This window comes from Coregonus clupeaformis, chromosome 29 (genome assembly GCF_020615455.1).
Source record: "Coregonus clupeaformis isolate EN_2021a chromosome 29, ASM2061545v1, whole genome shotgun sequence".
Lineage (NCBI taxonomy): Eukaryota > Metazoa > Chordata > Actinopteri > Salmoniformes > Salmonidae > Coregonus > Coregonus clupeaformis.
In genome coordinates, this window is record NC_059220.1 from 65302126 (window position 1) to 65316556 (window position 14431).

Genomic DNA, 14431 nt, shown 5'->3' on the forward strand with positions numbered 1-14431 from the left:
GGCGCTGAACTTCGGCGTTACGGATTGAATCGATGCCTAAGTCTTATGGTGAGATCTCTATTAATTTCCCCCCAGTGTACATTTAGCTCAGAAGGTGTTACATTTAACACTCTTGCAATACATATGAGTGCCACTTTACAGTGTTGAAGTAAAACTTATGTTGATGCGTTTCCCTGTTGGATTGAATGGGACATTTTTCATGCAATAAGGATTTATGGAGACATATACAGCAATCCTGAAACTTTAATAGTAATACATTTTCTTACAAAAAAGAATATTGTGTAACTTATGTGAATTACAACATTGCTAAACACTCATACATTTACCTCTTATTAAAAAATTAAGTAACGGTCTTCGGAAGACCTTATCTCAACGTTATATTATTACTTCCTAATTTGGGGATTTAAATAATACAATTTGCTGGAAGTTCTATCATGGTTGGGTAATGTAAGTAAGTTCTTACTGTATGTTGTAGAAATACCAATACATACAGTGTATACATATACCATGACATGAGAAACCCTCTACAACCTTTTACAGTAGATAGTCTTACTACAAAGTCTTCTTTTATCTAGATCACATAAGAAATATAATTGAATACAAACAGCCCCTACCCAGATCCTTAAATAGGTCATCGATATACTATATGATGCCCTGTAGCTTAAAATAATATATCATATTACAAAAAGATGTCAAAAAGGTTGATGGAATACATTTTTCCACTGGGCAAACACTGGTTGAATCAACAGTTTTCATTTCAATGACGTCTGTGCCCAGTGGGTTGACATTCTGCATCAGCTCAAGAGTGGGGGATGTATACACAAGAAAATTGCTATTCACTTCAGCAACCGAATGTTATTAATTATTCATTAGATAACGTGGCCGATATAACTCACTGGCTATAATAGAGAACTTGGCTCAAATAGATGTTTATCACTCTCTCTCAGATAATTACACTTGCAGCTTATGAGGCAAGCCAGACAACATTCAAGAACAACGGTCTCCTAGAGAGAAGACAAAAGAAAATCAAGAAGAGAGCGACTCTTTCCTGTATCAGCTCTTCTCAGCTGAACAGAAAGCTTAGAGGCTGAGATTGAGCATGTTCTGATCAAACCATCACATTTACCAAGCAATCTCCATCATCATTTAGTGAGTATTGTATGTTCTTTTCAGTTCCGTTCTAGACAGAAATCAGTCAATCATTTTGATACAAACTCATAGCACTGTCACTGTGATAACCCAATGAAATTATCACCCTGACATCCATGTACATGTTCACTAGAATGTGTGTTGTGGTGACACCAGGGGCCTTGCTCGCGTCTTGAAAAGAGCCTGTTAATATTCTCAATAAAGGATGTGGATAAATCACCATTGTAACAACTGCCTTTGGACATACCGCAGTACAAAGCTATTTCACTGAACAGTTCTACATGTAAAGAACCCAGCTTGAAGGAAACAGATTGAAAAACGCCCAGCCTTTCTATTACCCCACTTATTTAGATCATACAGCATGTAAAGACTCCAAAGAGGGTAGCTAAATAACAATTAAGCTTTGACAACCTAAAGCTATATAATATTTTTCCTGCTCATGTAAACTGTGCTTATATCTTTCAAGTCTGCCTCGGTCGTATACTGAGAGGTTTGTTGTAAAAAAAGTGAAATGTCTTTGATAGATGTATTGTATAGGGTAATAAATAATGTTTCAGATTAAGATTTTGTTGTTGTGATCAGAGTAAATTAGACGGTGAAGTGATTGTCTTTATTGGACCATAAGCTGGTGTGGCACTGCTAAAGAAACTGAGAAGCAATAACAGTTGGAGGATCTAAAAGGATGTTTCATTAAAGCCAGTGTCCGTTGGTCCATTTTCTGTCGATATTACAAAGGAAAGCTAATAATTTGAGCCTTCCTTTGGCAGAACAGATAACGAGCTGTAAGAAGCTGAGCCCATGGCTAATGCAGAAGTAATCCCAGAGTCCCTTTAATGTTTTAAGATTCACGTCTCTGTTCATCCAAATAATTAAGCAGCACTCCTCTTAATTGCCTCTCTTCTATCTGGGGGACATTTAAGATGGTCCAGTTCACCCTGCCTGTATCTGTAAGCCCCTTCAGCCCCACAATGCAACACACAACATCCAGGAGCGTGATGTCTACTGAAAGTTAGGTGACTAAAGTTGAAAATACCCTTCAGACTCCAGTTGAACTTGCGTACTGCGTATACTGTTCGTATCCTGAAACCTTAGGATTTTTTTATTGAAAGTGAATGATGCTGAAGCTTCAACTATAGAACCCCCACACCATAGCCAGCATCCGCATCCAAGAGCCCTTTGATCATTCAGTATGTGATATTTGTAATTTGTCTTTTATCACGTTCCCCTATGGGGAGGCTCTCTAATTTTTGGCTTGGTGGGCGGAAAGGAGAGATGGATCAGAACGTGAATGCGTAGACCACTCCCACCACCACGATGTTGCCGATAGTAGCGATGATGGCAATCCAGAGCCAGATGGCGTCACTGGACGAGGACTGGTCGTCCTGCTGGGCCTGGGCTGAGGCAGCTGCGGAGGCAGCGTGGACGCTGGCCGAGGAGTTGAAGAGCGAATGGTCGGCACTGTAGTTGTCATTGGGTGAGGAGTCCATGAAGGCCCCTGTCATGACTGGGATCTGGAGGAGAGGGAGGGAGAGAGGGAAAGAGGAAGAGAGATAGAGACAGAGAGAAAGAGAGAGAATTAGAGAAGATATGATTGACTAAACTGAAAGGTGTTATTTTATTTAATATGCACTGTAGAGCTCTTTGCCAGTAGGTACTGCACATTTGATCTAACATTACATTAAAATCCCTTATCCTGTGAGTAGGATTTGTTCTTGGGCCCTGTATTAGCAAGTTAAAGCAGAACAGTATATTAAAATAAATGGTGAACGTGATATCACTGCATCTTGTTGCAAATGGGAACAAGGTTTCTACTCGTGCCGTGGATCCCCCATGCGCACACACAGGCGAGTTCCCACCCTGGGAAATAGGGCTTAATTAACACTGAATGAATATTTAATGTGTGGGAAGTGAGAGTGATTTTATTGCTTGGGACAATTAGAAGCCCTAAGAACGCTGCTGGTCGGCAGAGCAGAAGAGAGATGGAAGATGAGGTGTGCTGAGAACAAAAGAACACTAGCTCTCAAACTAGAAAACAGACTCCTCTTCTCCTCTCCTCGGAGGGCTGTTGAAAAAACAATGCTAAAAATACATTTGGATGGGATGATGTGGAGCGGTCGCACTATATACACCGAAACACTCTCACTCTCTCTCCGCTGGCGCTCAAACACACACACACACAATAATTAATTGAGACAAAAAAAAACACACACACACACACACACACACAGGGAAATTTATTTTTTAAAAGTATTCCGCTGCTCGCCAGCCATTGGCCCCCGGTGGTGAATAATAACATGACACATCCAATTGTGTGCCAGTTATTCCTCATGAGCATGATCGGAGCGGACATCCATGTATGGGGGAAGTAGCCTGGGAGTCTCTAACCCCACTTAGTGATCACTCAGCCAGAAGTAAATACTGAGGTTAGCTGATGGATGGATGGATGAGGGAATACTGATCTACAGTGGTTTGATCCCATCAGAACGTCTGACTCATATGTCTGTTTGATGTGTATGTAATGTATGTATTCTCCACATGTACCTAAGGGTTTCTCCGTAGTGGTAGTAGTAGGTTTGACTGAGCTTAAAGAGGAGTGACAAAAATCTACACGCATAGAGACACATCTAACCCAAACACCATGATCATGTCTCATTTCAACATTAAAAACGTCCATGTCATAGCCTTGAATAACATGCAAGAATTGTCAAGGTTTTAAGTAAATACTGGTCCTCTCATATCACTACTTACCCCAGCGTCGTCCAAACCCGCTATTCCCCAATGCACAGGAACATGAGGCCAGCACAGGGAGTGGTAAGCATTAATGGAATGGAAAGAGAGAAACCCTGGTATGGGGCATCCCCAGGAGGCTGTACATTTAAGTGGGCAATGAGGGCCATATCCAATGCATTTAATGTCAGGAAACCGATACCAGTAAACTTGCATGGGTGAGTGGCTGCGTAATAGAGCTAGTCCTCTGGTCGCTGACCAGGGCCAGGGCCAGGCTGAGAGGAACCAAACACTGGTGCTGTACTTTCTTTACCCCGCTTCAGGGTAACGGAACTGCTGGTTAAACGGCCATAGCTGGATCTATTTTAACATTGCGAGCAGTTTATTAGTGCTATATCAGATAAGACGAAACATGCCCACTTTGCATGGTCAATGTAATATCTACAATACATTATAGAGTATAAACTATAACTAGGTAGCGCTATAGGAAACCATACCACCACCGTACACCTGCTATCACACCCTGATAAATGCGCCCCATCTGTTCCTGGCATCATGCCATGATGAGGGCCCAATTAAAGTAAGCGTTGTGTAGAATGTGCTGTAATTGCATCCCATGAGGATATAGCCACCAGGAAATGCTCTTTAAAATGGCCGACCCCCAAAAAACAAAACAAAAAACACTCAACCGCTGATGGGCAATAAATACCTCATTTCTGTTGTTCTTTATCATCTGGTCATCTGGAGTTGACTTCAGGTAGACAACAAACGGGTAGCAAGAGCAAATTAAGTCACCTCAAATTATGTAACCTCACAGAACAATAGATTTGGCCTCTTCCATTATGTATTGACTTAGACCAGGTGGAATTTTACCTCAGTCCACCACGGTTCTGTTCTGTCGTCTAGATTTACAACTCGAGTCTCATTGATGTTATTTCTCTCAGTGGCCCAGCAGCATTTCATAGTAAATATTTAACTCAATAGAATGCGTGTAGCACAGTGACCCAGCCCAGCCACCTACAGTGAGGGAAAAAAGTATTTGATCCCCTGCTAATTTTGTACGTTTGCCCACTGACAAAGAAATGATCAGTCTATAATTTTAATGGTAGGTTTATTTGAACAGTGAGAGACAGAATAACAAACAAAAAATCCAGAAAAACGCATGTCAAAATTTTTATGAATTGATTTACATTTTAATTAGGGAAATAAGTATTTGACCCCCTCGCAATCAGAAAGATTTCTGGCTCCCAGGTGTCTTTTATACAGGTAACGAGCTGAGATTAGGAACACACTCTTAAAGGGAGTGCTCCTAATCTCAGCTTGTTACCTGTATAAAAGACACCTGTCCACAGAAGCAATCAATCAATCACCTGTATAAAAGACACCTGTCCACAGAAGCAATCAATCAATCAGATTCCAAACTCTCCACCATGGCCAAGACCAAAGAGCTCTCCAAGGATGTCAGGGACAAGATTGTAGACCTACACAAGGCTGGAATGGGCTACAAGACCATCGCCAAGCAGCTTTGTGAGAAGGTGACAACAGTTGGTGCCCGCAAGGTCCCCCTGCTCAAGAAAGCACATATACAGGCCCGTCTGAAGTTTGCCAATGAACATCTGAATGATTCAGAGGAGAACTGTGTGAAAGTGTTGTGGTCAGATGAGACCAAAATCGAGCTCTTTGGCATCAACTCAACTCGCCGTGTTTGGAGGAGGAGGAATGCTGCCTATGATCCCAAGAACACCATCCCCACCGTCAAACATGGAGGTGGAAACATTATGCTTTGGGGGTGTTCTTCTGCTAAGGGGACAGGACAACTTCACCGCATCAAAGGGACGATGGACGGGGCCATGTACCGTCATATCTTGGGTGAGAACCTCCTTCCCTCAGCCAGGGCATTGAAAATGGGCCCCCTGAGGGTCAAGGCAACTGGGAACGTAATCTGGCCATGATAACTACAAGATTTAGATAGCTGGTTAGCCTAATTTACCTATTTAGTTAACATGGCCAGTAGTTGATCAACTGGACATTTCTGACCGGTTATAAATAGCTCTTTAAGGTCTGTCAGTGAATGACATAACAACAAGAAAACTGCCCATGCACTACCCCATTTTGAAATTGCACCTTGTGCATTCTACTATTACAACTCTCAACAGCAGTAAGTTGAAAGCCCGACTGAGTTATTTTTTAAAGTCGGAATCCGTGGTATGTATTATGATTTTTTATTGGGATCCCCACTAGCCGACGCTAATGGCGACAGGTAGTCTTCCTGGTGTCCCATAACATATTGACCCCGTTCTGGGTCCGGATCCGGACCGCAGTCCGCCGGTTGAGTATGGCGGCTTTACTATGTAGTATTGTACTGTATCTTTTCTCTTGTCCCATAAGCTTTGGCCAGGCTGTGTAATTTAATGCATATGAGTCACTCAATGACTCTAATCTTAGTGTGACATTTTAAGCTATCTCTGCCCTCTTCTTGTATAGCCTGTTGAGATTGGAATTCAATTCCCTTCACTTCTTTTAGAAGTATATTGTTTCATTTAAATCACATACAAATATGACTAAATTAATAAATCACGTAACACAGTTACCTCGATCATCAATCAAGTTCAAAGTAATTTACATTCACAGCTGGGATTCCTGTGATGGTGATGAGTTGAATCTTCTATTTACAAAATACAAGTCCCTCCCTGGTGATGAGCATTGGTAATTGGCAGTTGCGTGATCAACTCAATGAAAAATGTAAATGCACAAACAACAAAAGATGATTTTCCATTCTAACCAACTGAGAGGAAGGTCAATGCCTGACTCTTAGCACACAAATAAGATAATCTTTGATTAAGACTTCACTGTTACATGAGTGCAGTGTGTGTGTGTGTGCGTGTGTGACATCTGGCCAGTTATCCTCATTCCAGTGTCTAAATCCTGACACGTGTTACTCTGTGTCTGTGTCTGAAGTGCTCTGGTCCATGACTCCCTTGGCTGCACCACACACTCTGTGAACAGGCAAACCAACTTAACACCCAAACTTCTGACACCCGAGAAGGACACTGCCTCAAAGACAGGGCTGAGGCAGAGCTATTAGAGAATTGAAGGTTTTAGAGCTTAAAATTTTTTCATGAGTCAGAATTTCATCTTTAATCTTGCCAAAAAAGTATTCCCTCACTTCAAAATGAGGATTTAGAGAGGAGCTCAGAAAGGCAGAGGAGGAGAAAGTGTGTATATTGGCTTTTTTATTATGTATTTTCTCAATTGTCTGAAGAAGTATTCATTGTCATGAATGTATATGTCAAAGGCGTCAGTGAAATGCGGTGGGCGAAGTCAAATGCAGGACACAGAGATGATCCGAAAACGTACTTTACTTGAAAGTAAACTGAGAATACACAATCTCCACACAGGGAGGAAATAACCCGCACACTAACGACTGCCGATCACGAATACAATCACACACAACACACAGTGTAAGACAGAGGGTTAAATAGGGGAAACAATACAACATAATGGGAAACAGGTGTACACAATCAAGACAGAACAAGTCGATCACAGAAACATAGATCGGTAGCAGCTAGTACTCCGGTGACGACGAACGCCGAAGAATTTAGATTTTTCAAAATTGTTTCTATCCCCTGAACACTGATTTCACACTGCAGAGCATTCTGTGCCTGGAGGTCCTTCATAAGATCTCTTCTAGTGGTATTTTACTCTCTTTCAGTGAGCCTCATGAATTTTAAAAGATGGCCCTCTGTCTCCAAACTGTTCCAAAGGGAATAGCTCCGACTTGGCCTCTCACTGGAGCTGTGTTGGTGGTTTGGACAGGGTATGAAAATGTGCTGACAAGTTATGGATAGCGATAGCTCTGTATTTTGACAGTGAACAGTAGAGCTGTTTATTTTTCAGGGACACTCTCCTTTACTCTCCTGTCTTTGTTTGGTTTGAGTGCTCTGGTTCTAACGATTTTCCCATGCTGTAACATGTTGTTTTTGGGTTCAGAAAAAACACAGGGCACTGTAGAATAAATAGGTCAATATATATGTATTTTGAGAGAGAACAGTAGCTGGTGGATGTCAGAGAGACAACTATTTTCTGCTTGGTTTGAGTGCTCGATTCAGACTATTTTCCCAGTGCTGTAATGTGTTGTTGTTGGGTTCATATTAATATTCAGAGAAAAAACCACAGGGCGCTGTAGATTAGGTCATCCATTACAATGGCCACAAGTATATGTCCAGAGTAATAGTGCTAAGTGCAAGTATAGAGTCACATTGCGTAATGCTGGTGTTTTTACGACGTTGATGTCATCTTTTGTCCTCTGACAAAGTTATTTGTTTCACAAATCCTGAGCGTCTTTGTATAGGAAAAATGTTGTTTTTACTCACAAATAAAATATTCAAATGTACTTTCTCTCAGTCTTTCAATGAGTTTCCTCAGCCTTTCATTACAATAATTAAAATAGCATCTATGCAGTTTGAGAACTGATTAAATGTTTCGTTCTTCATCGTGAGATAGCTTTCAAAAATTAAATAAATAAAAAATTCTGTCTACAACTGCAAGCCATTAATCATTTACAGTATATAAGCATACATTTTAATTATGTACAGTTGAAATCCGAAGTTTACATACACTTAGGTTGGAGTCATTAAAACTTGTTTTTCAACCACTCCACAAATTTCTTGTTAACAAACTATAGCTTTGGCAAGTTGGTTAGGACAACTACTTTGTGCATGACACAAGTAATTTTTCCAACAATTGTTTACAGACAGATTATTTCACTTATAATTCACTGTATCACAATTCCAGTGGGTCAGAAGTTTACATACACTAAGTTGACTGTGCCTTTAAACAGCTTGGAAAATTCCAGAAAATGATTTCATGGCTTTAGAAGTTTCTGATAGGCTAATTGACATCATTTGAGTCAATTGGAGGTGTACCTGTGAATGTATTTCAAGGCCTACCTTCAAACTCAGTGCCTCTTTGCTTGACATCATGGGAAAATGAAAAGAAATCAGCCAAGATCTCAGAAAAAAATTTGTAGACCTCCACAAGTCTGGTTGATCCTTGGGAGCAATTTCCAAACGCCTGAAGGTACCAGGTTAATGTGTACAAACAATAGTATGCAAGTATAAACACCATGGGACCAAGGTAGCCGTCATACCACTCAGGAAGGAGACGCGTTCTGTCTCCTAGAGATGAACGTACATTGGTGCGAATGTGCAAATCAATCCCAGAACAACAGCAAAGGACCTTGTGAAGATGCTGGAGGAAACAGGTACAAAAGTATCTATATCCACAGTAAAACGAGTCCTATATCGACATAACCTGAAAGGCCGCTCAGCAAGGAAGAAGCCACTGCTCGTAAAACCGCCATAAAAAACCCAGACTACAGTTTGTAACTGCACATGGGGACAAAGATTGTACTTTTTGGAGAAATGTCCTCTGGTCTGATGAAACAAAAATAGAACTGTTTAGCCATAATGACCATCGTTATGTTTGGAGGAAAAAGGGGGATGTTTGCAAGCCGAAGAACACCATCCCAACCATGAAGCACGGCGGTGGCAACATCATGCTGTGGGGGTGCTTTGTTGCAGGAGGGACTGGAGCACTTCACAAAATAGATGGCATCATGAGGAAGGAAAATTATGTGGATATATTGAAGCAACATCAAGACATCAGTCAGGAAGTTAAAGCTTGGTCGAAAATGGGTCTTCCAAATGGACAATGACCCCAAGCATACTTCCAAAGTTGTGGCAAAATGGCTTAAGGACAACAAAGTCAAGGTATTGGAGTGGCCATCACAAAGTCCTGACCTCAATCCCATAGAAAATGTGTGGGCAGAACTGAAAAAGCTTGTGCGAGCAAGGAGTCCTACAAACCTGACTCAGTTACACCAGCTCTGTCAGGAGGAATGGGCCAAAATTCACACAACTTATTGTGGGAAGCTTGTGGAAGGCTACCCGAAACGTTTGACCCAAGGTAAACAATTTAAAGGCAATGCTACCAAATACTAATTGAGTGTATGTAAACTTCTGACTCACTGGGAATGTGATGAAATAAATAAAAGCTGAAATAAATCATTCTCTCTACTATTATTCTGACATTTCACATTCTTAAAATAAAGTGGTGATCCTAACTGACCTAAGACAGGACATTTTTACTAGGATTAAATGTCAGGAATTGTGAAAAACTGAGTTTAAACGTATTTGGCTAAGGTGTATGTAAACTTCTGACTTCAACTGTATGCACCGGATGAAATGTGCAGCATGTGTTTTAAAGTATAGTTTACACACAAAAACATGTGCGCTTTTTTCCCACACATTACTAATTGTAATGTTGCACACTATTCCCATGTTTGTATGTGTGGATGTTAGTCATGCATTTCTCATATGATTTTTAAAAATAAAAACACACTCACTGGAATCACTTCTCACCGGCCCTGATGAACTGGGTAAAAAATACTGAACACTGCTGAGAATTTCCTATACATCTAACCATTTCTTGAGAGAGCTTGTTTGGTCATATCAAGATCTTGCATAAGGAGGGCATTTATTTACTAAGCATTTGCACAAGTTAAAATAACCAGAATCTCGTTCCTTCTTTGACCCTCATTAGCCTCTTTGACGTATGTGGCAGGGTCTACAGACAATCATGGACTACAAAAAGTATGATGATCTGTCACATGATCTCAGTATATATACACCTGTTCTGAAAGGCCCCAGAGTCTGCAACACCACTAAGTAAGGGGCACCACCAAGCAAGCGACACCATGAAGACCAAGGAGCTCTCCAAACAGGTCAGGGACAAAGTTGTGGAGAAGTACAGATCAGGGTTGGATTATATAAAAATATCGGAAACTTTGAACATCCCACAGAGCACCATTAAATCCATTATAAAAAAAATTGAAAGAATATGGCACCACAACAAACCTGCCAAGAGAGGGCTGCCCACAAAAACTCATGGACCAGGCAAGGAGGGCATTAATCAGAGAGGCAACAAAGAGACCAAATATAACCCTGAAGGAGCTGCAAAGCTCCACAGCGGAGATTGGAGTATCTGTCCATAGGACCAGTTTAAGCCATACACTCCACAGAGCTGGGCTTTACGGAAGAGTGGCCAGAAAAAAATAAGCAAACACGTTAGGTGATCGTGGACTTCAGGAAACAGCAGAGAGTGCACCCCCTATCCACAGCTTCAAGTTCCTTGGAGTACACATCAATGACAAACTGAAATGGTCCACCCACGCAGACAGTGTGGTGAAGAAGGCTCAACAGAGCCTCTTCAACCTCAGGAGGCTGAAGAAATTTGGCTTGGCACCTAAAACCCTCACAAACATTTACAGATGCACAATTGAGAGCATCCTGTCGGGCTGTATCACTGCCTGGTACGGCAACTGCACAGCCCGCAACCGCAGGGCTCTTCAGAGGGTGGTGTGGTCTGCCGAACGCATTACCGGGGGCAAACTACCCGCCCTCCAAGACACCTACAGCACCCGATGTCACAGGAAGGCCAAAAAGATCATCAAGGACATCAACCACCCGAGCCACTGCCTGTTCACCCCGCTATCATCCAGAAGGCGAGGTCAGTACAGGTGCATCAAAGCTGGGACCATCACTAGCGCATTAGAGGCTGCTGCTGCCTATTGAAATCACTGGCCACTTTAAGAAATGGAACACTAGTCACTTTAATAATGTTTAGTAATAACTACTCATCTCATATGTATATACTGTATTCTATTCTGTAATATACTACTGTATCTTAGTCCATGCCGCTCTGTCATTGCTTGTCCATATATGTATATATTCTTAAATTCCATTCCTTACTAGATTTGTGTGTATTGGGTATATGTTGTGAAATTGTTAGATATTACTTGTTAGATATTACTGCACTGTCGGAGCTAGAAGCACAAGCATTTCGCTACACCCGCAATAACATCTGCTAAACACGTGTATGTGACAAATACAATTTGATTTGATTTGATTTGCTACACCTCTTTGGTGTACTCCTGTCTGAAAACCTCTGCTGAAAACTAAACTTCACACCAGTGAAAATCCATAATATAATACCAGACCCTTAGAGTGTACCAAGGGCCTGCACAGATCTAGCACTTCCACTCCAGAGTGCATGCAAACCAAGTGTCCGTCTCAGAAAACTGAATGCCATGGAGCTCTGTATCCATCTTCTGCACTGATGTCATTGTGGCAGTAAAAGTGCTCTCCTTGCACTCAATGAGCTCTGTGCCTGTTGCCGGGGGGATGCGCTTAGCAACAAATAATGGCTTTTCCTGACAACTGCAGGCGGCTGACAGAGAGGTGCAGCCCCATCTCTAAAGTGGAGAGTTTGCTCCTCTCTGATTTGACACTGTGGGGCATTAGATCATATTGCCATGCCCCATCCACACATCTCCTTGACTGTCAGTCACATACCCAGGATGATACTCACATCCTCCCCCATCTATATCTGTTATGGCATGCTAATTTAACAGGACCTAGGGTCAAAAGGCTTTGCATAATGGGGGGAAAGGCAGTTACGGCAGAAATATATAACTTGAACACTAAAAGATGTGTGGGGGGAAAACGATGCACAAAAACAGTGTGCAATATTGTGTTCAATATTGAGATATCTCCACTCAAGTAAGACTTAGTTTCTGAGAGGGCAGCTGTGCTTTGAGCTCATTCGAAATATGAAGAGCAGCCAAAAACACCGTCATCCACAGTAAGCTGCATGGTAAAGGGCAATATAGGACCAATAAATGCCTTTGCCACTGTCAAAGAGTATGACAAATAGCTTCTCCTCAGGCCACTACTGTGTAGCTCTGTGACTCACGTGTGTGTACATTATTTTCATGTCTGTGATCTGTAATAGTTAAAGTGGTCAGTATTATGACAGATTGGGACATAAATTAAACCTTTCACACGATCAACCAATCATGAAGTTCCCCTTTCTAAAATGTGAGGGTTATGCTTGTGCAGATTAAATTACTTTCTCTTTCTACTACTACTATTGTGATCAGGCAATCATCCCTGAAACCATAAGTCTATAACAAGTAGCATCGGTGATCTTCATGTTAATGGACAGTTGGACTGAAGAGCCACAACATGGCCATAGTCCAATGACAAACATAGTGTTGAGATTGCAATGTGGTGTGTACACAGTTCCCTTTCAGCCGGTCACTCGGTATAAGATACTATGGGGAGTCAATGATCAATCATATTCACCTGAAGGTCTTGGTATTGTTTTTTTGTGTTTGATAAAACCCCACTACTTTCTGCTCTACTTGTGTAGCCAGTGTTTTCTTGCTTGAGTAAGATGGCCAGTGGTAAGATCAAAAAGGCCAACCAGCCGAGTTTGAACCTCCGACCGTGCCCTAGGGCATGTGGTCTAACAATGAAAATGAAAGATACTCACGAGTGCTGTCCTGTTAGCCTGGGGTGGAAACACGCTCAGGAGGCTTTGGCTCAGACCAGTTTGTGTGACCATTGTCTCTGGCTGGGCTGACTGTGAGAAAGATTGGGGCTGCTGGCTAAGGGTCTTCCAGTGAAGCGACCTCGGAAATGGGATTGTCTAAGGCCAGGAGAGAGCAGCAGCGGTGGTCGGAGTTGATAGGGGTGTTATCCCAGCCGAGTGAGGCTTATTCCGGTTTCTCTGGCAGTGTTCAGAGTCCGGATTCCGGGGATGATATAGCATCCCTGGTTGGCTCTGAAGTGTTTATAGAGTGTGAATTGGATGATAACAGTCTGGGGCAGCCTAAAGCCCCGGCTTTGGATTCGGCAGGGGGAGAGTGAACCAGACTGTTATCATCCAATTGGTGGTTAATGCGCCTTTGATGGAGCTGTGTCATAGGGCGGCAGATCATTTGGGGGCAGTCTTGTCAGTCTTCTCCCCGCAGCGGAGTTCCTCCAGGTTTGGGGTATTTATTTCCTGTCCCTTCAGTGGTGAAGCGTCGCTTACCCCTGTTTAACGAGTTTGCCGTTTACCTAAATAAAGGCAACCTGGGACTCCCCTCATTCAGCCAGGCTGGTGCTACTAGGTTATGGCGAGTTCATGAATGTAAAGGCTATGGAGGAAGTGGGGCTCGTTTGCACACCGCCGGTGGATGGAAAGCTGGTGAGTTACTTAGCTACAGAGGCTAACAAGGGAGCTAATCCTAGCACAGTTCTACCGAATAAACAGTGCCGGTTCTCGGCCGATCAGCTAGACCAAGTGTACCAGAATGAGGGTGTGTTTCATGACAGGGACAGGCAGATGTATTTGGATGAGCCAGTTTCGCCAACAAGGTTGTTGGGCTCAGCTATGGAGTCTTTACAGGCCCGTTTCAAGGAGTAACAAAAACAGGATGCAGATCTACGGGTCCTTTTTTCCACAAAGATCCTTTGCGGAGGGCATATCGGCAATTCCCGAAGAGTGAAGGAAAGGGTCCAGGCCAGAGGCAGGTTGCCTCGGGCTAGGGGGCTGCTTTGAGGTCGGTTTCGGCAGCGGCAGACGTCTTGGCACAGACACCATGCTGGGTCGAAGGAGAGTGGGGTGAAAGCTGATTCTTCCACGATGCAGGTGAAGGAGCAGACCT

General features: G+C 42.5%; 1 protein-coding gene across 1 annotated transcript in view; it reads right to left on the reverse strand.

Moving 5' to 3' along the window:
* Positions 1–273: 273 nt before the first annotated feature.
* LOC121544327 (uncharacterized protein C14orf132) overlaps positions 274–14431 on the reverse strand; it is a 46775-nt gene continuing 32617 nt past the window's right edge. The window contains exon 2 of the mRNA XM_041854248.2: positions 274–2660. Within this exon, the coding sequence (XP_041710182.1) occupies positions 2427–2660 (234 nt within the window). The 3' untranslated portion in view covers positions 274–2426. The remainder of the gene's footprint in view (positions 2661–14431) is intronic.